Source organism: Oncorhynchus nerka, unplaced genomic scaffold (genome assembly GCF_034236695.1).
Source record: "Oncorhynchus nerka isolate Pitt River unplaced genomic scaffold, Oner_Uvic_2.0 unplaced_scaffold_927, whole genome shotgun sequence".
In the NCBI taxonomy this organism is placed as follows: Eukaryota; Metazoa; Chordata; class Actinopteri; order Salmoniformes; family Salmonidae; genus Oncorhynchus; species Oncorhynchus nerka.
Genome location: NW_027040381.1, coordinates 191,859 through 219,116, shown reverse-complemented (window position 1 = coordinate 219,116; position 27,258 = coordinate 191,859). Strand labels below are relative to the sequence as shown.

Here is a 27,258-nt window from a genome sequence, read left to right as displayed (position 1 = left end):
GGTGTAGACTTTACCGTGAGATGCTTCCTTACGAGGCAACAGGTGTAGACTTTACCGTGAGATGCTTCCTTACGAGACCGGGTGTAGACTTTACCGTGAGATGCTTCCTTCACTGAGACAACAGGTGTAGACTTTGCACCGTGAGATGCTTCCTTCACGAGACAACAGGTGTAGACTTTACCGTGAGATGCTTCTTCACAGAGACAACAGGTGTAGACTTTACCGTGAGATGCTTCCTTACGAGACAACAGGTGTAGACTTTACCGTGAGATGCTTCCTTACGAGGACAACAGGTGTAGACTTTACCGTGAGATGCTTCCTTACGAGACAACAGGTGTAGACTTTACCGTGAGATGCTTCCTTACGAGACAACAGGTGTAGACTTTACCGTGAGATGCTTCCTTACGAGACAACAGGTGTAGACTTTACCGTGAGATGCTTCCTTACGAGACAACAGGTGTAGACTTTACCGTGAGATGCTTCCTTACGAGACAACAGGTGTAGACTTTACCGTGAGATGCTTCCTTACGAGACAACAGGTGTAGACTTTACCGTGAGATGCTTCCTTACGAGACAACAGGTGTAGACTTTACCGTGAGATGCTTCCTTACGAGACAACAGGTGTAGACTTTACCGTGAGATGCTTCCTCACGAGACAACAGGTGTAGACTTTACCGTGAGATGCTTCCAGGTGTACGAGACAACAGGTGTAGACTTTACCGTGAGATGCTTCCTTACGAGACAACAGGTGTAGACTTTACCGTGAGATGCTTCCTTACGAGACAACAGGTGTAGACTTTACCGTGAGATGCTTCCTTACGAGACAACAGGTGTAGACTTTACCGTGAGATGCTTCCTTACGAGACAACAGGTGTAGACTTTACCGTGAGATGCTTCCTTACGAGACAACAGGTGTAGACTTTACCGTGAGATGCTTCCTCACGAGACAACAGGTGTAGACTTTACCGTGAGATGCTTCCTTACGAGACAACAGGTGTAGACTTTACCGTGAGATGCTTCCTTACGAGACAACAGGTGTAGACTTTACCGTGAGATGCTTCCTTACGAGACAACAGGTGTAGACTTTACCGTGAGATGCTTCCTTACGAGACAACAGGTGTAGACTTTACCGTGAGATGCTTCCTTACGAGACAACAGGTGTAGACTTTACCGTGAGATGCTTCCTTACGAGACAACAGGTGTAGACTTTACCGTGAGATGCTTTACGGACAACAGGTGTAGACTTTACCGTGAGATGCTTCCTTACGAGACAACAGGTGTAGACTTTACCGTGAGATGCTTCCTTACGAGACAACAGGTGTAGACTTTACCGTGAGATGCTTCCTTACGAGCCCTTTCCCAACTATACAGAGTTCAAAAGTCTGAACATTTGTATTGGTTTAGCCCAGGCCCTTTACCGCTACCAGTCAATGGGCAGATGGCACAAACGGGGCAGTTTGATTGGGCAGCGCAAGAGTTCAGTCTGTTTCCATCAATAGCAAGCGCGAGGGGGAGGGGACTGAGCTGGTTTTGAAGTTAGAATGGGTAACTGATTCTGAGCTGGTTTTGAAGTTAGAATGGGTTAACTGATTCTGAGCTGGTTTTGGAAGTTAGAATGGATAACTGATTCTGAGCTGGTTTTGAAGTTAGAATGGGTAACTGATTCTGAGCTGGTTTTGAAGTTAGAATGGGTAACTGATTCTGAGCTGGTTTTGAAGTTAGAATGGGTAACTGATTCTGAGCTGGTTTTGAAGTTAGAATGGGTAACTGATTCTGAGCTGGTTTTGGAAGTTAGAATGGGTTAACTGATTCTGAGCTGGTTTTGAAGTTAGAATGGGTAACTGATTCTGAGCTGGTTTTGAAGTTAGAATGGGTAACTGATTCTGAGCTGGTTTTGAAGTTAGAATGGGTAACTGATTCTGAGCTGGTTTTGAAGTTAGAATGGGTAACTGATTCTGAGCTGGTTTTGAAGTTAGAATGGGTAACTGATTCTGAGCTGGTTTTGAAGTTAGAATGGGTAACTGATTCTGAGCTGGTTTTGAAGTTAGAATGGGTAACTGATTCTGAGCTGGTTTTGAAGTTAGAATGGGTAACTGATTCTGAGCTGGTTTTGGAAGTTAGAATGGGTAACTGATTCTGAGCTGGTTTTGAAGTTAGAATGGGTAACTGATTCTGAGCTGGTTTGGAAGTTAGAATGGGTAACTGATTCTGAGCTGGTTTTGAAGTTAGAATGGATAACTGATTCTGAGCTGGTTTGGAAGTTAGAATGGGTAACTGATTCTGAGCCTGTTTTGAGCTGCAGTTAATGGCCAACCCAGGAATGGCAGACAGCTGTGACCATTTGCTGGACTGTAAATTACGTGTATGTGTAGAATATAAACTGTGTGGCTAAGAAGAGTTGATCATCGAGTTTCGAGACCAGATCGCAACTCTTGCCGCGTTCAAATCAACTGGGAACTCGAAAAAACTCAAGACTGGGAAAAATCTAATTGAACATTGGTCATCCAACTCCTACTTTTTCCAGAGTTCCCAGTTGTTTTGAACAAGGCATCTATATACGGGCAATTCTAGTTTCCTCTGGATCTCTGTTGTATCTTCTTGTCTAAGAAATATTAAAGAAAACTGTTCTTTAAAACACAAGTCCTTCTTTATCCAAGGTAACCGGAGTCGTACAAGTATAGTGCTTTGAGCTGGAATCTCCCTCTGTCCGACTGCTGTACGCGGGCTGCGTGTCCCCTAGGCCGATTCAAGGCGGTCGGACACAATATAATGTATTATTTTACAGAAACATGGTTGTCAGAGAAAGATGACGTTCCATAGCTAAGTGAATGTGAGAAGAGTAAGAGGGATAAACTGAAAATCTGTTTTTTCCTTGGACACAAAGTGTCCTGCTCAGCAGAGCGGACTGTGGCATTACCTTCGATAAGGGGCGAAGACAGGGTTAGGTTTTCTCATAAATAAATAGTCATATTGGAGACTTCTGAGGCATGATACCTCAGAAGGATGTAGATGTTGGGCTAAGACAGAACACCCTGTCAATATAAGGAACGTTTGTTTGGTGTGAGACACTTGGTTGTGACACTGTATTTACAATTTAGTCTTAATCTCCCAATTTATTCAAAGCCCGATCAAAGCAGGGTCCATTCTTCAGTGGATCTAAGAAAGCAGATGTAAGAACCCATATTGTCTGTAACATATGCTAATATCAAACCTAATCATGTAAAACCTTCCATTACCGCTTTTCCTACAAGTCAAGATGCCAACCTGGAAGGACACAGGTTAGTTACGCTGAGGGAGATGTAGTATTCAATCAATATATCCTGTAGGTTTTCATGTGTCAGTCTATGTAGTGACGGAAGACATGTGGACGTGGTAATGTCCTGCTTGTGGTGGTTCTGTAAGAGGGGAACAGGGTGTTGGTTCTGTAAGAGGGTAACAGGGTGTTGGTTCTGTAAGAGGGGAACAGGGTGTTGGTTCTGTAAGAGGGGAACAGGGTGTTGGTTCTGTAAGAGGGTAACAGGGTGTTGGTTCTGTAAAATAGTAACAGGGTGTTGGTTCTGTAAAATAGTAACAGGGTGTTGGTTCTGTAAGAGGGTAACAGGGTGTTGGTTCTGTAAAATAGTAACAGGGTGTTGGTTCTGTAAGAGGGGAACAGGGTGTTGGTTCTGTAAGAGGAGAACAGGGTGTTGGTTCTGTAAAATAGTAACAGGGTGTTGGTTCTGTAAGAGGGTAACAGGGTGTTGATTCTGTAAGAGGGTAACAGGGTGTTGGTTCAGTAAAATAGTAACAGGGTGTTGGTTCTGTAAAATAGTAACAGGGTGTTGGTTCAGTAACAGGGTAACAGGGTGTTGGTTCTGTAAGAGGGTAACAGGGTGTTGGTTCTGTAAAATAGTAACAGGGTGTTGGTTCTGTAAGAGGGGAACAGGGTGTTGGTTCTGTAAGAGGGTAACAGGGTGTTGGTTCTGGGGGAACAGGGTGTTGGTTCTGTAAGAGGGGAACAGGGTATTGGTTCTGTAAGAGGGGAACAGGGTGTTGGTTCTGTAAGAGGGTAACAGGGTGTTGGTTCTGTAAGAGGGGAACAGGGTGTTGGTTCTGTAAGAGGGGAACAGGGTGTTGGTTCTGTAAGAGGGGAACAGGGTGTTGGTTCTGTAAAATAGTAACAGGGTGTTGGTTTTGTTAACAGGGTGTTGGTTCAGTAAGAGGGTAACAGGGTGTTGGTTCTGTAAGAGGGGAACAGGGTGTTGGTTCTGTAAGAGGGGAACAGGGTGTTGGTTCTGTAAGAGGGGAACAGGGTATTGGTTCTGTAAGAGGGGAACAGGGTGTTGGTTCTGTAGAGGGTAACAGGGTGTTGGTTCAGCAAGAGGGGAACAGGGTGTTGGTTCTGTAAGAGGGAACAGGGTGTTGGTTCTGTAAGAGGGAACAGGGTGTTGGTTCTGTAAGAGGGGAACAGGGTGTTGGTTCTGTAAGAGGGGAACAGGGTATTGGTTCTGTAAGAGGGAACAGGGTGTTGGTTCTGTAAGAGGGGAACAGGGTATTGGTTCTGTAAGAGGGAACAGGGTGTTGGTTCTGTAAGGGGAACAGGGTATTGGTTCTGTAAGAGGGTAACAGGGTGGTGGTTCTGTAAGAGGGTAGCAGGGTGTTGGTTCTGTAAGAGGGTAACAGGGTGTTGGTTCTGTAAGAGGGGAACAGGGTGTTGGTTCTGTAAAATAGTAACAGGGTGTTGGTTCAGTAAGATGGTAACAGGGTGTTGGTTCTGTAAAATGGTAACAGGGTGTTGGTTCTGTAAAATAGTAACAGGGTGTTGGTTCAGTAAGAGGGTAACAGGGTGTTGGTTCTGTAAGAGGGTAACAGGGTGTTGGTTCTGTAAGAGGGTAACAGGGTGTTGATTCTGTAAGAGGGGAACAGGGTGTTGGTTCTGTAAAATAGTAACAGGGTGTTGGTTCAGTAAAATGGTAACAGGGTGTTGGTTCAGTAAGAGGGTAACAGGGTGTTGGTGCTGTAAGAGGGGAACAGGGTGTTGGTTCTGTAAAATGGTAACAGGGTGTTGGTTCAGTAAGAGGGGAACAGGGTGTTGGTTCTGTAAAATGGTAACAGGGTGTTGGTTCTGTAAGATAGTAACAGGGTGTTGGTTCTGTAAAATGGTAACAGGGTGTTGGTTCAGTAAGAGGGGAACAGGGTGTTGGTTCTGTAAAATGGTAACAGGGTGTTGGTTCTGTAAGATGGTAACAGGGTGTTGGTTCTGTAAGATGGTAACAGGGTGTTGGTTCAGTAAGAGGGGAACAGGGTGTTGGTTCTGTAAAATAGTAACAGGGTGTTGGTTCAGTAAGAGGGGAACAGGGTGTTGGTTCTGTAAAATGGTAACAGGGTGTTGGTTCAGTAAGAGGGAACAGGGTGTTGGTTCTGTAAGATGGTAACAGGGTGTTGGTTCTGTAAGAGGGTAACAGGGTGTTGGTTCTGTAAGAGGGGAACAGGGTATTGGTTCTGTAAGAGGGGAACAGGGTGTTGGTTCTGTAAGATGGTAACAGGGTGTTGGTTCTGTAAAATGGTAACAGGGTGTTGGTTCTGTAAGATGGTAACAGGGTGTTTGTTCTGTAAGAGGGTAACAGGCTGTTGGTTCTGTAAGATGGTAACAGGGTGTTGGTTCAGTAAGAGGGAACAGGGTGTTGGTTCTGTAAGATGGTAACAGGGTGTTGGTTCTGTAAAATGGTAACAGGGTGTTGGTTCTGTAAGATGGTAACAGGGTGTTTGTTCTGTAAAATGGTAACAGGGTGTTGGTTCTGTAAAATGGTAACAGGCTGTTGGTTCTGTAAGATGGTAACAGGGTGTTGGTTCAGTAAGAGGGTAACAAGTTGTTGTTGTCAGTTCTGTTAGATGGTAACAGCTTGTTGTCAATTCTGTTAGATGGTAACAGCTTGTTGTCAGTTCTGTTAGATGGTAACAACTTGTTGTCAGTTCTGTTAGATGGTAACAGCTTGTTGTCAGTTCTGTTAGATGGTAACAGCTTGTTGTCAGTTCTGTTAGATGGTAACAACTTGTTGTCAGTTCTGTTAGATGGTAACAGCTTGTTGTCAGTTCTGTTAGATGGTAACAGCTTGTTGTCAGTTCTGTTAGATGGTAACAGCTTGTTGTCAGTTCTGTTAGATGGTAACAGCTTGTTGTCAGTTCTGTTAGATGGTAACAACTTGTTGTCAGTTCTGTTAGATGGTAACAGCTTGTTGTCAGTTCTGTTAGATGGTAACAGCTTGTTGTCAGTTCTGTTAGATGGTAACAGCTTGTTGTCAGTTCTGTTAGATGGTAACAGCTTGTTGTCAGTTCTGTAAGAGCACCATGGCGGCATGCTCTTGGAGCTGGTTCTGTTAGAGCACCATGGCGGCATGCTCTTGGAGCTGGTTCTGTTAGAGCACCATGGCGGCATGCTCTTGGAGCTGGTTCTGTTAGAGCACCATGGCGGCATGCTCTTGGAGCTGGTTCCATGTCTCAGTCATGACTTTGTTTCTCTCCTCCACAGATTGAACCCTGAAACACAATACAGACAAACACACAAAGCCAGAACAATTACAGTATATACAATAGAATACTGTGGAAATCACCAATTACACAATACACAGACACACACCCAGGACAGTTGTACGCAATAGACTACTGTAGAAAACCCCCAGGACTATTACACACAATACAACAGACTACTGTAGAAAACCCCCAGGACTATTACACACAATACAACAGACTACTGTAGAAAACCCCCAGGACTATTACACACAATACAACAGACTACTGTAGAAAAACCCCAGGACTATTACACACAATACAACAGACTACTGTAGAAAACCCCCAGGACTATTACACACAATACAACAGACTACTGTAGAAAACCCCCAGGACTATTACACACAATACAACAGACTACTGTAGAAAACCCCCAGGACTAGAACACACGATACAACAGACTACTGTAGAAAACCCCCAGGACTATTACACACAATACAATAGACTACTGTAGAAAAACCCCCGGACTATTACACACAATACAACAGACTACTGTAGAAAACCCCCAGGACTATTACACACAATACAACAGAGTACTGTAGAAAACCCCCAGGACTATTACACACAATACAACAGACTACTGTAGAAAACCCCCAGGACTATTACACACAATACAATAGACTACTGTAGAAAAAAACTGGACTATTACACACAATACAACAGACTACTGTAGAAAACCCCCAGGACTAGTACACACAATACAACAGACTACTGTAGAAAACCCCCAGGACTATTACACACAATACAACAGACTACTGTAGAAAACCCCAGGACTATTACACACAATACAACAGACTACTGTAGAAAACTCCGTGTTAAAACCACGTTTTAAAACTCTCCTTGGGACCCAATACAACAGGCCAACACGTATTAAACCTCTCCTTGGGACCCAATACAACAGGCCAACACGTATTAAACCTCTCCTTGGGACCCAATACAACAGGTCAACACGTTTTAAACCTCTCCTTGGGACCCAATACAACAGGCCAACACGTTTTAAACCTCTCCTTGGGACCCAATACAACAGGCCAACACGTTTTAAACCTCTCCTTGGGACCCAATACAACAGGCCAAGGCCAACACGTATTAAACCTCTCCTTGGGACCCAATACAACAGGCCAACACGTTTTAAACCTCTCCTTGGGACCCAATACAACAGGCCAACACGTTTTAAACCTCTCCTTGGGACCCAATACAACAGGCCAACACGTATTAAACCTCTCCTTGAGACCCAATACAACAGGCCAACACGTATTAAACCTCTCCTTGGGACCCAATACAACAGGCCAACACGTTTTAAACCTCTCCTTGGGACCCAATACAACAGGCCAACACGTTTTAAACCTCTCCTTGGGACCCAATACAACAGGCCAACACGTATTAAACCTCTCCTTGGGACCCAATACAACAGGCCAACACGTTTTAAACCTCTCCTTGGGACCCAATACAACAGGCCAAGGCCAACACGTTTTAAACCTCTCCTTGGGACCCAATACAACAGGCCAACACGTATTAAACCTCTCCTTGGGACCCAATACAACAGGCCAACACGTATTAAAACTCTCAGCCATTCAAGGTATTTGAACTATTCCAGAGCTAATATATAATACAGCTGATTTAACTTGTCAACTAATCATCAAGCCCTTGACTAGGTCAATCATTGAGTTAACTTGTCAACTAATCATCAAGCCCTTGACTAGGTCAATCATTGAGTTAACTTGTCAACTAATCATCAAGCCCTTGACTAGGTCAACCATTGAGTTAACTTGTCAACTAATCATCAAGCCCTTGACTAGGTCAACCATTGAGCTAGTTCAGGTCTACAACAACATTGTGAAATGTCCCGAGGAGCTCTGTAAAACACTGACCCAGGTCATACTGGTAAAAGCAGTGTGTGTGGCTCTCTTTTCATTAGTTTCTGATTATTCCCCCAGGCACCTGCAACAAGCCCATTCAGATGTGCCACAGCTTTTCCTAGTTTCATGTTATATCAGACCAATTCCATGCCGTATGACGTCACCATGTTATAACTAGACCACTGATATACTGTTGATGGGTTCTGACTTCAACACATGTTACTGGGGGGGAGAGAGGGGGAGAGAGAGAGGGGGATGCAGAACATTGCTTCCACATGTTACTGGGGGAGAGAGAGGGGGGATGCAGAACATTGCTTCCACATGTTACTGGGGGAGAGAGAGGGGGAATGCAGAACATTGCTTCCACATGTTACTGGGAGAGAGAGAGGGGAATGCAGAACATTGCTTCCACATGTTACTGGGGAGAGAGAGGGGGAATGCAGAACATTGCTTCCACATGTTACTGGGGGAGAGAGAGGGGGATGCAGAACATTGCTTCCACATGTTACTGGGGGAGAGAGGGGGAATGCAGAACATTGCTTCCACATGTTACTGGGGGAGAGAGGGGGGATGCAGAACATTGCTTCCACATGTTACTGGGGAGAGAGAGGGGGATGCAGAACATTGCTTCCACATGTTACTGGGGGAGAGAGAGGGGGATGCAGAACATTGCTTCCACATGTTACTGGGGGGGGAGAGAGAGGGGGATGCAGAACATTGCTTCCACATGTTACTGGGAGAGAGAGAGGGGGAATGCAGAACATTGCTTCCACATGTTACTGGGGGAGAGAGAGGGGGAATGCAGAACATTGCTTCCACATGTTACTGGGGAGAGAGAGAGGGGGAATGCAGAACATTGCTTCCACATGTTACTGGGGGAGAGAGAGAGAGAGGGGGATGCAGAACATTGCTTCCACATGTTACTGGGAGAGAGAGAGAGGGGAATGCAGAACATTGCTTCCACATGTTACTGGGGGAGAGAGAGAGGGGGAATGCAGAACATTGCTTCCACATGTTACTGGGGGAGAGAGGGGGATGCAGAACATTGCTTCCACATGTTACTGGGGGAGAGAGAGAGGGGGAATGCAGAACATTGCTTCCACATGTTACTGGGAGAGAGAGAGGGGGAATGCAGAACATTGCTTCCACATGTTACTGGGGAGAGAGGGGGATGCAGAACATTGCTTCCACATGTTACTGGGGGAGAGAGGGGGATGCAGAACATTGCTTCCACATGTTACTGGGGGGAGAGAGAGGGGGATGCAGAACATTGCTTCCACATGTTACTGGGGGAGAGAGAGAGGGGGATGCAGAACATTGCTTCCACATGTTACTGGGGGAGAGAGAGGGGGGATGCAGAACATTGCTTCCACATGTTACTGGGGGAGAGAGAGAGAGAGGGGGGATGCAGAACATTGCTTCCACATGTTACTGGGAGAGAGAGGGGGATGCAGAACATTGCTTCCACATGTTACTGGGGAGAGAGAGAGGGGGATGCAGAACATTGCTTCCACATGTTACTGGGGAGAGAGAGAGGGGGATGCAGAACATTGCTTCCACATGTTACTGGGGGAGAGAGAGGGGGATGCAGAACATTGCTTCCACATGTTACTGGGGGAGAGGGGGGATGCAGAACATTGCTTCCACATGTTACTGGGGGAGAGAGGGGGGGAATGCAGAACATTGCTTCCACATGTTACTGGGGGAGAGAGAGAGGGGGGATGCAGAACATTGCTTCCACATGTTACTGGGGGGAGAGAGGGGGATGCAGAACATTGCTTCCACATGTTACTGGGAGAGAGAGGGGGAATGCAGAACATTGCTTCCACATGTTAGTGGGGAGAGAGGGGGAATGCAGAACATTGCTTCCACATGTTACTGGGAGAGAGAGAGGGGGAATGCAGAACATTGCTTCCACATGTTACTGGGGAGAGAGAGAGGGGGAATGCAGAACATTGCTTCCACATGTTACTGGGAGAGAGAGAGAGGGGAATGCAGAACATTGCTTCCACATGTTACTGGGAGAGAGAGAGAGGGAATGCAGAACATTGCTTCCACATGTTACTGGGAGAGAGAGGGGGATGCAGAACATTGCTTCCACATGTTACTGGGGGAGAGAGGGGGGGATGCAGAACATTGCTTCCACATGTTACTGGGGGAGAGAGAGGGGGGAATGCAGAACATTGCTTCCACATGTTACTGGGAGAGAGAGGGGGGGATGCAGAACATTGCTTCCACATGTTACTGGGGGATAGAGAGAGGGGGAATGCAGAACATTGCTTCCACATGTTACTGGGGGAGAGAGAGAGGGCAGAACATTGCTTCCACATGTTACTGGGAGAGAGAGAGGGGGGGAATGCAGAACATTGCTTCCACATGTTACTGGGGGAGAGAGAGGGGGGGATGCAGAACATTTACATTCTGTCATAACATGTTATTGTTAGACACCAGGTATCCTATGGAAAGGAGAAGGGCCTCAGTCTGGGACGAGTCAACAGGACGGCCGTGAGTTGGGGAGGAGTGAGGGATTTGGGCCGAGGTCAGATGAAGTGAGAAAGAACAGGCATCACTAAAGTCCTGTCCAGCAACAGAGATGTTTTGGCTGTCCAGATGTGCAAGGAGGAGACTCAGCACAGGAGGAAGGGTAAATTCCAGTGCTTGTTTAAATACGTTTTTGTCTGTTCAGCTGTCTGTCCCATTGGGTGAATACATTTGGTTTGAGCTTTTCCTTCCGTTAGTTTGTACTCTGTTTATTTAGAACCTAACACAGTATTAAATACTGGTTGTTTCACACTCTGATGTCATCAACTCTGTTTCAGCAACTAGTGTTTAACAGGAACAAACAATCAGAGATTCATTTTGACGCGTGTCTGGATGAGTCCAAACTGGAACGACAACATATTATTGTGATAATGGCGTTTAGCTGTAGGTACAGTAATAGCAGTTGGACTGACAGTTGTTCCTGCACCTAGAAAGGCTAAATAAATCAGTTCTTTAAACAGAGCTGAGCCTGTAAACAAACCTTTGTTGGAAATAGAGGTTGCATGTTTCCTCCAAGTTAGAGGTGCCTGTCCCTGATTGGCCCTGGGGTGATGATGCTCTGCCGACATATTCGTGTCTGTACGGCTTGACGACAGCAGCATCTCGGAGACGGAACACAAAGAGTCGACTCCCTCTGTCCTCCCCCTCCTCCCCACTGCCAGGACCGGGACACTGATCACCTGGGGGAGAAGGAATTGCTTAATATCCCACCATTAAAACTGAGTTATTTTATATAATAGTTAAAGGCTATGTTGATATCCTGTAGGTCAGTAAATGTAAACTAACGATATTTTCCATTTAAAATATATTAGACCATAAAGAGGGGATCAGTTGCTGGTCACCGGAGGTAGAAAAGCCTGGAACCACGTTCAGAGGGCCAGTCCTCTCCTGGTTGTACCTGGTAGAGAGGAACCGGGCTCAGAGGGCCAGTCCTCTCCTGGCTGTACCTGGTAGAGAGGAACCGGGCTCAGAGGGCCAGTCCTCTCCTGGCTGTACCTGGTAAAGGGGAACCGGGCTCAGAGGGCCAGTCCTCTCCTGGCTGTACCTGGTAAAGGGGAACCGGGCTCAGAGGGCCAGTCCTCTCCTGGCTGTACCTGGTAAAGGGGAACCGGGCTCAGAGGGCCAGTCCTCTCCTGGCTGTACCTGGTAGAGAGGAACCGGGCTCAGAGGGCCAGTCCTCTCCTGGCTGTACCTGGTAGAGAGGAACCGGGCTCAGAGGGCCAGTCCTCTCCTGGCTGTACCTGGTAGAGAGGAACCGGGCTCAGAGGGCCAGTCCTCTCCTGGCTGTACCTGGTAGAGAGGAACCGGGCTCAGAGGGCCAGTCCTCTCCTGGTTGTACCTGGTAGAGAGGAACCGGGCTCAGAGTGGTGGCCAGTCCTCTCCTGGCTATACCTGGTAGAGAGGAACCAGGCTCAGAGGTCCAGTCCTCTCCTGGCTGTACCTGGTAGAGAGGAACCGGGCTCAGAGTGGTGGCCAGTCCTCTCCTGGCTGTACCTGGTAGAGAGGAACCGGGCTCAGAGGGCCAGTCCTCTCCTGGTTGTACCTGGTAGAGAGGAACCGGGCTCAGAGGGCCAGTCCTCTCCTGGTTGTACCTGGTAGAGAGGAACCGGGCTCAGAGTGGTGGCCAGTCCTCTCTTGGCTGTACCTGGTAGAGAGGAACCGGGCTCAGAGGTCCAGTCCTCTCTTGGCTGTACCTGGTAGAGAGGAACCGGGCTGAGGGCCAGTCCTCTCCTGGCTGTACCTGGTAAAGGGGAACCGGGCTCAGAGGGACAGTCCTCTCCTGGCTGTACCTGGTAGAGAGGAACCAGGCTCAGAGGGCCAGTCCTCTCCTGGCTGTACCTGGTAAAGGGGAACCACGTTCAGAGGGCCAGTCCTCTCCTGGCTGTACCTGGTAAAGGGGAACCGGGCTCAGAGGGCCAGTCCTCTCCTGGCTGTACCTGGTAAAGGGGTGGCCAGTCCTCTCCTGGCTGTACCTGGTAAAGGGGAACCAGGCTCAGAGGGCCAGTCCTCTCCTGGCTGTACCTGGTAGAGAGGAACCAGGCTCAGAGGGCCAGTCCTCTCCTGGCTGTACCTGGTAAAGGGGAACCGGGCTCAGAGGGCCAGTCCTCTCCTGGCTGTACCTGGTAAAGGGGAACCGGGCTCAGAGGGCCAGTCCTCTCCTGGCTGTACCTGGTAAAGGGGTGGCCAGTCCTCTCCTGGCTGTACCTGGTAAAGGGGAACCAGGCTCAGAGGGCCAGTCCTCTCCTGGCTGTACCTGGTAAAGGGGTGGCCAGTCCTCTTCTGTACCGGTGGAGATTTAAGAGCATATAACACCATTAAGGCCAGATGGTTTTTCATGACATCAGGTGTGTTGCTTTAGAACCATGAGGTAAAGAAGACGTGAGGTAAAGTAAGAACAAAACCCAAGCACTCCTAGTAGCTGGGCCAGCCCCGTTACTATCTAGCAGAGCCGTTACTATCTACCAGCAACATTACTATGTACCAGCAACTTTACTAACTACCAGCAACATTACTAACTACCAGCAACATTACTATGTACCAGCAACTTTACTAACTACCAGCAACATTACTATCTACCAGAGCCGTTACTATCTACCAGCAACATTACTATGTACCAGCAACTTTACTAACTACCAGCAACTTTACTAACTACCAGAGCCGTTACTATCTACCAGCAACATTACTATGTACCAGCAACTTTACTAACTACCAGCAACTTTACTAACTACCAGCAACATTACTAACTACCAGAGCCGTTACTATCTACCAGCAACATTACTATGTACCAGCAACTTTACTAACTACCAGCAACATTACTATCTACCAGAGCCGTTACTATCTACCAGCAACATTACTAACAACCAGCAACTTTACTATCTACCAGCAACATTACTAAGTACAGCAACATTTCTATCTACCAGCAACATTACTATCTACCAGCAACATTACTAACTACCAGCAACATTTCTATCTACCAGCAACATTACTTTCTACCAGCAACATTACTATCTACCAGCAACATTACTATCTACCAGCACCATTACTAACTACCAGCAACATTTCTATCTACCAGCAACATTACTATCTACCAGCAACATTACTATCTACCAGCAACATTACTAACTACCAGCAACATTACTAACTACCAGCAACATTACTAACTACCAGCAACATTTCTATCTACCAGCAACATTACTAACTACCAGCAACATTACTAACTACCAGCCACATTACTATCTACCAGCCACATTACTAACTACCAGCAACATTACTAACTACCAGCAACATTACTAACTACCAGCAACATTACTAACTACCAGCAACATTTCTATCTACCAGCAACATTACTATCTACCAGCAACATTACTAACAACCAGCAACTTTACTATCTACCAGCAACTTTACTAACTACCAGCAACTTTACTATCTACCAGAGCCTTTACTATCTACCAGCAACATTACTATCTACTAGCAACATTACTAACTACCAGCCACATTACTATCTACCAGCCACATTACTATCTACCAGCAACATTACTAACTACCAACAACATTACTAACTACCAGCAACATTTCTATCTACCAGCAACATTACTATCTACCAGCAACATTACTAACTACCAGCAACATTACTAACTACCAGCAACATTACTAACTACCAGCCACATTACTATGTACCAGCAACATTACTTACTACCATAACTGATCATATTGTTGCAAAGAGTTCTGGGATATTAGAATCCTGTTGTCTTAAACGTTGTCATCCTCAACTCAGCACTAAACTAAATCCAGAAATAATCTAGATTAAAATATGTATAAAATATGCTTTCAAGATACACTATTGCCCATTGTTCCAGTACCTCTTATGAACAGAGGCTTCAGAACCATGCAACACAAACGTTGGTTTAGTATAATTGGTCCATGTCATATAAATCTAAGCAGAGTAAGAAATTAAATGTTTATCTTTATTGTCTTGCAAGACGTTCCAGTACCTGGTATGAGCAGAGACTGCTGCGTGGGGTCCAGTAGAAACACAGGATTCCAGGGATTGGCCAGGAGATGAGTGTCTGGGAGGGAGAAGCAGCACACTACTCTCCTGTCTACCATGTCTTGGAGGAGGATCTTCCCATTCCTCTGCATGATCAGAGCCTGTTTCCCAGGGACCATCAGAAACATGATCAGAGCCTGTTCACCAGGGACCATCAGAAACATGATCAGAGCCTGTTCACCAGGGACCATCAGAAACATGATCAGAGCCTGTTTCCCAGGGACCATCAGAAACATGATCAGAGCCTGTTAACCAGGGACCATCAGAAACATGATCAGAGCCTGTTAACCAGGGACCATCAGAAACATGATCAGAGCCTGTTAACCAGGGACCATCAGAAACATGATCAGAGCCTGTTCACCAGGGACCATCAGAAACATGATCAGAGCCTGTTAACCAGGGACCATCAGAAACATGATCAGAGCCTGTTAACCAGGGACCATCAGAAACATGATCAGAGCCTGTTAACCAGGGACCATCAGAAACATGATCAGAGCCTGTTAACCAGGGACCATCAGAAACATGATCAGAGCCTGTTAACCAGGGACCATCAGAAACATGATCAGAGCCTGTTAACCAGGGACCATCAGAAACATGATCAGAGCCTGTTAACCAGGGACCATCAGAAACATGATCAGAGCCTGTTAACCAGGGACCATCAGAAACATGATCAGAGCCTGTTAACCAGGGACCATCAGAAACATGATCAGAGCCTGTTCACCAGGGACCATCAGAAACATGATCAGAGCCTGTTCACCAGGGACCATCAGAAACATGATCAGAGCCTGTTAACCAGGGACCATCAAAAACATGATCAGAGCCTGTTTCCCAGGGACCATCAGAAACATGATCAGAGCCTGTTAACCAGGGACCATCAGAAACATGATCAGAGCCTGTTCACCAGGGACCATCAGAAACATGATCAGAGCCTGTTCACCAGGGACCATCAGAAACATGATCAGAGCCTGTTTCCCAGGGACCATCAGAAACATGATCAGAGCCTGTTAACCAGGGACCATCAGAAACATGATCAGAGCCTGTTAACCAGGGACCATCAGAAACATGATCAGAGCCTGTTAACCAGGGACCATCAGAAACATGATCAGAGCCTGTTCACCAGGGACCATCAGAAACATGATCAGAGCCTGTTAACCAGGGACCATCAGAAACATGATCAGAGCCTGTTAACCAGGGACCATCAGAAACATGATCAGAGCCTGTTAACCAGGGACCATCAGAAACATGATCAGAGCCTGTTAACCAGGGACCATCAGAAACATGATCAGAGCCTGTTAACCAGGGACCATCAGAAACATGATCAGAGCCTGTTAACCAGGGACCATCAGAAACATGATCAGAGCCTGTTAACCAGGGACCATCAGAAACATGATCAGAGCCTGTTAACCAGGGACCATCAGAAACATGATCAGAGCCTGTTAACCAGGGACCATCAGAAACATGATCAGAGCCTGTTCACCAGGGACCATCAGAAACATGATCAGAGCCTGTTCACCAGGGACCATCAGAAACATGATCAGAGCCTGTTAACCAGGGACCATCAGAAACATGATCAGAGCCTGTTTCCCAGGGACCATCAGAAACATGATCAGAGCCTGTTTCCCAGGGACCATCAGAAACATGATCAGAGCCTGTTAACCAGGGACCATCAGAAACATGATCAGAGCCTGTTAACCAGGGACCATCAGAAACATGATCAGAGCCTGTTAACCAGGGACCATCAGAAACATGATCAGAGCCTGTTAACCAGGGACCATCAGAAACATGATCAGAGCCTGTTAACCAGGGACCATCAGAAACATGATCAGAGCCTGTTAACCAGGGACCATCAGAAACATGATCAGAGCCTGTTAACCAGGGACCATCAGAAACATGATCAGAGCCTGTTAACCAGGGACCATCAGAAACATGATCAGAGCCTGTTCACCAGGGACCATCAGAAACATGATCAGAGCCTGTTCACCAGGGACCATCAGAAACATGATCAGAGCCTGTTAACCAGGGACCATCAGAAACATGATCAGAGCCTGTTTCCCAGGGACCATCAGAAACATGATCAGAGCCTGTTAACCAGGGACCATCAGAAACATGATCAGAGCCTGTTAACCAGGGACCATCAGAAACATGATCAGAGCCTGTTAACCAGGGACCATCAGAAACATGATCAGAGCCTGTTAACCAGGGACCATCAGAAACATGATCAGAGCCTGTTAACCAGGGACCATCAGAAACATGATCAGAGCCTGTTCACCAGGGACCATCAGAAACATGATCAGAGCCTGTTTCCCAGGGACCATCAGAAACATGATCAGAGCCTGTTAACCAGGGACCATCAGAAACATGATCAGAGCCTGTTTCCCAGGGACCATCAGAAACATGATCAGAGCCTGTTAACCAGGGACCATCAGAAACATGATCAGAGCCTGTTTCCCAGGGACCATCAGAAACATGATCAGAGCCTGTTAACCAGGGACCATCAGAAACATGATCAGAGCCTGTTCACCAGGGACCATCAGAAACATGATCAGAGCCTGTTAACCAGGGACCATCAGAAACATGATCAGAGCCTGTTCACCAGGGACCATCAGAAACATGATCAGAGCCTGTTTCCCAGGGACCATCAGAAACATGATCAGAGCCTGTTAACCAGGGACCATCAGAAACATGATCAGAGCCTGTTTCCCAGGGACCATCAGAAACATGATCAGAGCCTGTTAACCAGGGACCATCAGAAACATGATCAGAGCCTGTTTCCCAGGGACCATCAGAAACATGATCAGAGCCTGTTAACCAGGGACCATCAGAAACATGATCAGAGCCTGTTCACCAGGGACCATCAGAAACATGATCAGAGCCTGTTAACCAGGGACCATCAGAAACATGATCAGAGCCTGTTTCCCAGGGACCATCAGAAACATGATCAGAGCCTGTTAACCAGGGACCATCAGAAACATGATCAGAGCCTGTTCACCAGGGACCATCAGAAACATGATCAGAGCCTGTTCACCAGGGACCATCAGAAACATGATCAGAGCCTGTTAACCAGGGACCATCAGAAACATGATCAGAGCCTGTTAACCAGGGACCATCAGAAACATGATCAGAGCCTGTTCACCAGGGACCATCAGAAACATGATCAGAGCCTGTTCACCAGGGACCATCAGAAACATGATCAGAGCCTGTTTCCCAGGGACCATCAGAAACATGATCAGAGCCTGTTAACCAGGGACCATCAGAAACATGATCAGAGCCTGTTAACCAGGGACCATCAGAAACATGATCAGAGCCTGTTAACCAGGGACCATCAGAAACATGATCAGAGCCTGTTAACCAGGTATACCCTGTATATAGCCTCCACATTGACTCTGTACCGGTACCCCCTGTATATAGCCTCCACATTGACTCTGTACCGGTACCCCCTGTATATAGCCTCCACATTGACTCTGTACCGGTATACCCTGTATATAGCCTCCACATTGACTCTGTACCGGTACCCCCTGTATATAGCCTCCACATTGACTCTGTACCGGTACCCCCTGTATATAGCCTCCACATTGACTCTGTACCGGTACCCCCTGCATATAGCCTCCACATTGACTCTGTACCGGTACCCCCTGCATATAGCCTCCACATTGACTCTGTACCGGTACCCCCTGTATATAGCCTCCACATTGACTCTGTACCGGTACCCCCTGTATATAGCCTCCACATTGACTCTGTACTGGTACCCCTGTATATAGCCTCCACATTGACTCTGTACCGGTACCCCTGTATATAGCCTCCACATTGACTCTGTACCGGTACACCCTGTATATAGCCTCCACATTGACTCTGTACCGGTACCCCCTGTATATAGCCTCCACATTGACTCTGTACCGGTACCCCCTGTATATAGCCTCCACATTGACTCTGTACCGGTACCCCCTGTATATAGCCTCCCCATTGACTCTGTACCGGTAGCCCCTGTATATAGCCTCCACATTGACTCTGTACCGGTACCCCCTGTATATAGCCTCCACATTGACTCTGTACCGTAACACCCTGTATATAGCCTCCACATTGACTCTGTACCGGTACCCCCTGTATATAGCCTCCACATTGACTCTGTACCGGTACCCCTGTATATAGCCTCCACATTGACTCTGTACCGGTACCCCCTGTATATAGCCTCCACATTGACTCTGTACCGGTACCCTCTGTATATAGCCTCCACATTGACTCTGTACCGGTACCCCCTGTATATAGCCTCCACATTGACTCTGTACCGGTAGCCCCTGTATATAGCCTCCACATTGACTCTGTACCGGTACCCCCTGTATATAGCCTCCACATTGACTCTGTACCGTAACACCCTGTATATAGCCTCCACATTGACTCTGTACCGGTACCCCCTGTATATAGCCTCCACATTGACTCGGTACCGGTACCCACCTGTATATAGCCTCCACATTGACTCTGTACCGGTACCCCCTGTATATAGTCTCCACATTGACTCTGTACTGGTACCCCCCTGTATATAGCCTCCACATTGACTCTGTACCGGTACCCCCCTGTATATAGTCTCCACATTGACTCTGTACCGGTACACCCTGTATATAGTCTCCACATTGACTCTGTACCGGTACCCCCTGTATATAGCCTCCACATTGACTCTGTACTCTCTGAATTCTCCTAAGATAGGAGTCGTACGATAAGATAGGAGTAGTGATGGTCTGTCATGGATAGACGACAGTGAAACAGAGAAAACAGAGAAACACACCAGTCCAGCATCACAACATCTATTGAGACTAATGACCTGGTGGCCAGAGAGAGTCATAATATAATAACATCTAATGAGACTGAGAGACCTGGTGGCCAGAGAGAGTCATAATATAATAACATCTAATGAGACTGAGAGACCTGGTGGCCAGAGAGAGTCATAATATAATAACATCTAATGAGACTGAGAGACCTGGTGGCCAGAGAGAGTCATAATATAATAACATCTAATGAGACTGAGAGACCTGGTGGCCAGAGACAGTCATAATATAATAACATCTAATGAGACTGAGAGACCTGGTGGCCAGAGACAGTCATAATATAATAACATCTAATGAGACTGAGAGACCTGGTGGCCAGAGACAGTCATAATATAATAACATCTAATGAGACTGAGAGACCTGGTGGCCAGAGAGAGTCATAATATAATAACATCTAATGAGACTGAGAGACCTGGTGGCCAGAGACAGTCATAATATAATAACATCTAATGAGACTGAGAGACCTGGTGGCCAGAGACAGTCATAATATAATAACATCTAATGAGACTGAGAGACCTGGTGGCCAGAGACAGTCATAATATAATAACATCTAATGAGACTGAGAGACCTGGTGGCCAGAGACAGTCATAATATAATAACATCTAATGAGACTGAGAGACCTGGTGGCCAGAGACAGTCATAATATAATAACATCTAATGAGACTGAGAGACCTGGTGGCCAGAGACAGTCATAATATAATAACATCTAATGAGACTGAGAGACCTGGTGGCCAGAGACAGTCATAATATAATAACATCTAATGAGACTGAGAGACCTGGTGGCCAGAGAGAGTCATAATATAATAACATCTAATGAGACTGAGAGACCTGGTGGCCAGAGAGTCATAATATAATAACATCTAATGAGACTGAGAGACCTGGTGGCCAGAGACAGTCATAATATAATAACATCTAATGAGACTGAGAGACCTGGTGGCCAGAGACAGTCATAATATAATAACATCTAATGAGACTGAGAGACCTGGTGGCCAGAGACAGTCATAATATAATAACATCTAATGAGACTGAGAGACCTGGTGGCCAGAGACAGTCATAATATAATAACATCTAATGAGACTGAGAGACCTGGTGGCCAGAGACAGTCATAATATAATAACATCTAATGAGACTGAGAGACCTGGTGGCCAGAGAGAGTCATAATATAATAACATTATAAAGCTTACCAGGCGCTGGAGGAACGGAACAGCAGCAGTCACCACAGGGAAACAGCCTGGATCTGATGGTCTGAAACATAGTAGACAGGAAGTTATAGAGGGAGAGGAAACAGCCTGGATCTGATGGTCTGAAAGATAGTAGACAGGAAGTTATAGAGGGAGAGGAAACAGCCTGGATCTGATGGTCTGAAACATAGTAGACAGGAAGTTATAGAGGGAGGGGAAACAGCCTGGATCTGATGGTCTGAAACATAGTAGACAGGAAGTTATAGAGGGAGAGGAAACAGCCTGGATCTGATGGTCTGAAACATAGTAGACAGGAAGTTATAGAGGGAGGGGAAACAGCCTGGATCTGATGGTCTGACAGGAGAGACAGGAAGTTATAGAGGGAGGGGAAACAGCCTGGATCTGATGGTCTGAAACATAGTAGACAGGAAGTTATAGAGGGAGGGGAAACAGCCTGGATCTGATGGTCTGACAGATAGTAGACAGGAAGTTATAGAGGGAGGGGAAACAGCCTGGATCTGATGGTCTGACAGATAGTAGACAGGAAGTTATAGAGGGAGGGGAAACAGCCTGGATCTGATGGTCTGACAGGAGAGACAGGAAGTTATAGAGGGAGAGGAAACAGCCTGGATCTGATGGTCTGAAACATAGTAGACAGGAAGTTATAGAGGGAGGGGAAACAGCCTGGATCTGATGGTCTGACAGGAGAGACAGGAAGTTATAGAGGGAGGAGAAACAGCCTGGATCTGATGGTCTGACAGGAGAGACAGGAAGTTATAGAGGGAGAGGAAACAGCCTGGATCTGATGGTCTGACAGATAGTAGACAGGAAGTTATAGAGGGAGAGGAAACAGCCTGGATCTGATGGTCTGACAGATAGTAGACAGGAAGTTATAGAGAGAGAGGAAACAGCCTGGATCTGATGGTCTGACAGATAGTAGACAGGAAGTTATAGAGGGAGAGGAAACAGCCTGGATCTGATGGTCTGAAACATAGTAGACAGGAAGTTATAGAGGGAGAGGAAACAGCCTGGATCTGATGGTCTGACAGGAGAGACAGGAAGTTATAGAGGGAGAGGAAACAGCCTGGATCTGATGGTCTGACAGATAGGAGACAGGAAGTTATAGAGCTCTGCATCATGTTTCTATCAATGCTTATGTAATGTAACTTGGTATGGGTTATTCAAGTTAACCTTGTGTAGAACAGAATACTGTAAACCTTTCTGATAGTTGTGTGACATTATGAGAGTCCAGTCCTCTTCCTGCGTGGACTAGATGACATGCTCCACTCTTACAGGTGACCAGTAGATGGACCTGTGTGCTGCTGTGGTTCGGACCCTGGCTGTGTAGGGCATCCTCAGTAGCCGTACTAGGCCAGTAATCCACAAATATTATGCTGCTGAACACGCAGTCTGCTTCCACTGAGACAACAGACAGAGGAAGACCTACATAATGGAGGAGAGAGATGAGAGATTTACTGCACATAGTCATATTCACTTCATCCCATTAGGAAATCAAGCCATACAGCGCAGCTAGGTCCTTACACAGATAACAAATAGGCTCCAGGGTCTGTACATATGAAATGGAAACTTATAACTGAGGTAAACAAAACAAAGAAATAAGAAAACATTTACTTTTAAATATTATGGTTGTGTGCTTTTTTACCAAGGGCCTCATTTATAAACGTTGCGTATGCATCAAAATATATCCCAAAACATGCACTGGTTCAGGCACAAGTTGGCATTCATAAAAACTGAACTTGATATTAAATAACGGTTAAATAAAAAATAAAATATGAGAATGTGCTTATCCTCACGCAAACTTTAGACCAATGGTCACCAACCGGTCAATCGACTGGCCGATCTTCAAGGCATTCCTAGTCGACCACCAAACATTTCGGTAGAAAAGCCAACGATAAAGACTTGCACTCCTTGATTCAGAAGCTCTGTTGACGGTAGGTGCACTTGATTCAGAAGCTCTGTTGACGGTAGGTGCACTTGATTCAGAAGCCCTGTTGGTGGTAGGTGCACTTGATTCAGAAGCCCTGTTGATGGTAGGTGCACTTGATTCAGAAGCCCTGTTGGTGGTAGGTGCACTTGATTCAGAAGCCCTGTTGGTGGTAGGTGCACTTGATTCAGAAGCTCTGTTGACAGTAGGTGCACTTGATTCAGAAGTCCTGTTGGCGGTAGGTGCACTTGATTCAGAAGCCCTGTTGACGGTAGGTGCACTTGATTCAGAAGCCCTGTTGATGGTAGGTGCACTTGATTCAGAAGCCCTGTTGATGGTAGGTGCACTTGATTCAGAAGCTCTGTTGACGGTAGGTGCACTTGATTCAGAAGCCCTGTTGGTGGTAGGTGCACTTGATTCAGAAGCTCTGTTGACAGTAGGTGCACTTGATTCAGAAGTCCTGTTGGCGGTAGGTGCACTTGATTCAGAAGCCCTGTTGACGGTAGGTGCACTTGATTCAGAAGCCCTGTTGATGGTAGGTGCACTTGATTCAGAAGCCCTGTTGACGGTAGGTGCACTTGATTCAGAAGCCATGTTGGCGGTAGGTGCACTTGATTCAGAAGCCCTGCGCTCTGGGTAGACAGTGTTCCCATTTTAACCCTTTAATTTGTCTGAAAAGACAAACTCCGGAAGGTCTGTAGCTAAATTGAGTGCCGCTGGCCAATCGGATAGCTCAAATCACCGTGCCTACAGCTTCCATGATCCCGGCCACAGCAAGGTTTGATACTAGCCTACAGCTTCCACGATCCCGGCCACAGCAAGGTTTGATACTAGCCTACAGCTTCCATGATCCCGGCCACAGCAAGGTTTGATACCAGCCTACAGCTTCCACGATCCCGGCCACAGCAAGGTTTGATACTAGCCTACAGCTTCCATGATCCCGGCCACAGCAAGGTTTGATACTAGCCTACAGCTTCCACGATCCCTGCCACAGCAAGGTTTGATACCAGCCTACAGCTTCCATGATCCCGGCCACAGCAAGGTTTGATACCAGCCTACAGCTTCCATGATCCCTGCCACAGCAAGGTTTGATACCAGCCTACAGCTTCCATGATCCCGGCCACAGCAAGGTTTGATACCAGCCTACAGCTTCCATGATCCCGGCCACAGCAAGGTTTGATACCAGCCTACAGCTTCCATTATCCCGGCCACAGCAAGGTTTGATACTAGCCTACAGCTTCCATGATCCCGGCCACAGCAAGGTTTGATACTAGCCTACAGCTTCCACGATCCCGGCCACAGCAAGGTTTGATACTAGCCTACATAAGATCTCATAATTTTTAAACCATGATGAGAGAAAGACTACAGCAAAGAGCTTTTATTTATTCACTACTGTCAACACTGTTTTTATTCACTACTGTCAACACTGTTTTTATTCACTACTGTCAACACCATTTTTATTCACTGCTGTCAACACTGTTTTTATTCACTACTGTCAACACTGTTTTTATTCACTACTGTCAACACTGTTTTTATTCACTACTGTCAACACTGTTTTTATTCACTACTGTCAACACTGTTTTAATTCACTACTGTCAACACTGTTTTAATTCACTACTGTCAACACTGTTTTTATTCACTTCTGTCAACACTGTTTTTATTCACTACTGTCAACACTGTTTTTATTCATTACTGTCAACACTGTTTTTATTCACTACTGTCAACACTGTTTTAATTCACTACTGTCAACACTGTTTTATTCACTACTGTCAACACTGTTTTAATTCACTACTGTCAACACTGTTTTAATTCACTACTGTCAACACTGTTTTTATTCACTTCTGTCAACACTGTTTTTATTCACTACTGTCAACACTGTTTTTATTCATTACTGTCAACACTGTTTTTATTCACTACTGTCAACACTGTTTTAATTCACTACTGTCAACACTGTTTTTATTCACTTCTGTCAACACTGTTTTTATTCACTACTGTCAACACTGTTTTTATTCACTACTGTCAACACTGTTTTTATTCATTACTGTCAACACTGTTTTTATTCACTACTGTCAACACTGTTTTTATTCACTACTGTCAACACTGTTTTAATTCACTACTGTCAACACTGTTTTTATTCACTACTGTCAACACTGTTTTAATTCACTACTGTCAACACTGTTTTTATTCATTACTGTCAACACTGTTTTTATTCATTACTGTCAACACTGTTTTTATTCACTACTGTCAACACTGTTTTAATTCACTACTGTCAACACTGTTTTTATTCACTTCTGTCAACACTGTTTTTATTCACTACTGTCAACACTGTTTTTATTCATTACTGTCAACACTGTTTTTATTCATTACTGTCAGCACTGTTTTTATTCACTTCTGTCAACACTGTTTTTATTCACTACTGTCAACACTGTTTTTATTCACTACTGTCAACACTGTTTTTATTCACTACTGTCAACACTGTTTTTATTCACTTCTGTCAACACTGTTTTTATTCACTACTGTCAACACTGTTTTAATTCACTACTGTCAACACTGTTTTTATTCACTACTGTCAACACTGTTTTTATTCACTACTGTCAACACTGTTTTTATTCACTACTGTCAACACTGTTTTTATTCACTACTGTCAACACTGTTTTTATTCACTACTGTCAACACTGTTTTAATTCACTACTGTCAACACTGTTTTAATTCACTACTGTCAACACTGTTTTTATTCACTACTGTCAACACTGTTTTTATTCACTACTGTCAACACTGTTTTTATTCACTACTGTCAACACTGTTTTTATTCATTACTGTCAACACTGTTTTTATTCACTACTGTCAACACTGTTTTAATTCACTACTGTCAACACTGTTTTTATTCACTTCTGTCAACACTGTTTTTATTCACTACTGTCAACACTGTTTTTATTCATTACTGTCAACACTGTTTTTATTCATTACTGTCAGCACTGTTTTTATTCACTTCTGTCAACACTGTTTTTATTCACTACTGTCAACACTGTTTTTATTCACTACTGTCAACACTGTTTTTATTCACTACTGTCAACACTGTTTTTATTCACTTCTGTCAACACTGTTTTTATTCACTACTGTCAACACTGTTTTAATTCACTACTGTCAACACTGTTTTTATTCACTACTGTCAACACTGTTTTTATTCACTACTGTCAACACTGTTTTTATTCACTACTGTCAACACTGTTTTTATTCACTACTGTCAACACTGTTTTTATTCACTACTGTCAACACTGTTTTAATTCACTACTGTCAACACTGTTTTTATTCACTACTGTCAACACTGTTTTAATTCACTACTGTCAACACTGTTTTTATTCATTACTGTCAACACTGTTTTTATTCATTACTGTCAACACTGTTTTTATTCACTACTGTCAACACTGTTTTAATTCACTACTGTCAACACTGTTTTTATTCACTTCTGTCAACACTGTTTTTATTCATTACTGTCAACACTGTTTTTATTCATTACTGTCAACACTGTTTTTATTCATTACTGTCAGCACTGTTTTTATTCACTTCTGTCAACACTGTTTTTATTCACTACTGTCAACACTGTTTTTATTCACTACTGTCAACACTGTTTTTATTCACTACTGTCAACACTGTTTTTATTCACTTCTGTCAACACTGTTTTTATTCACTACTGTCAACACTGTTTTAATTCACTACTGTCAACACTGTTTTTATTCACTACTGTCAACACTGTTTTTATTCACTACTGTCAACACTGTTTTTATTCACTACTGTCAACACTGTTTTTATTCACTACTGTCAACACTGTTTTAATTCACTACTGTCAACACTGTTTTTATTCACTACTGTCAACACTGTTTTAATTCACCACTGTCAACACTGTTTTTATTCATTACTGTCAACACTGTTTTTATTCATTACTGTCAACACTGTTTTTATTCACTACTGTCAACACTGTTTTAATTCACTACTGTCAACACTGTTTTTATTCACTTCTGTCAACACTGTTTTTATTCACTACTGTCAACACTGTTTTTATTCATTACTGTCAACACTGTTTTTATTCATTACTGTCAGCACTGTTTTTATTCACTTCTGTCAACACTGTTTTTATTCACTACTGTCAACACTGTTTTTATTCACTACTGTCAACACTGTTTTTATTCACTACTGTCAACACTGTTTTTATTCACTTCTGTCAACACTGTTTTTATTCACTACTGTCAACACTGTTTTAATTCACTACTGTCAACACTGTTTTTATTCACTACTGTCAACACTGTTTTTATTCACTACTGTCAAC

At 45.0% G+C, this 27,258-nt stretch overlaps 1 protein-coding gene across 1 annotated transcript in view; it reads right to left on the bottom strand.

The window, feature by feature from the left end:
- Positions 1 to 6,395: 6,395 nt before the first annotated feature.
- wdr93 (WD repeat domain 93) overlaps positions 6,396 to 27,258 on the bottom strand; it is a 56,183-nt gene continuing 35,320 nt past the window's right edge. The window contains 5 exon segments of the mRNA XM_065016649.1: positions 6,396 to 6,516; positions 11,425 to 11,623; positions 14,936 to 15,092; positions 20,993 to 21,053; positions 22,207 to 22,432. Coding sequence (XP_064872721.1) covers positions 6,396 to 6,516; positions 11,425 to 11,623; positions 14,936 to 15,092; positions 20,993 to 21,053; positions 22,207 to 22,432 — 764 coding nt within the window.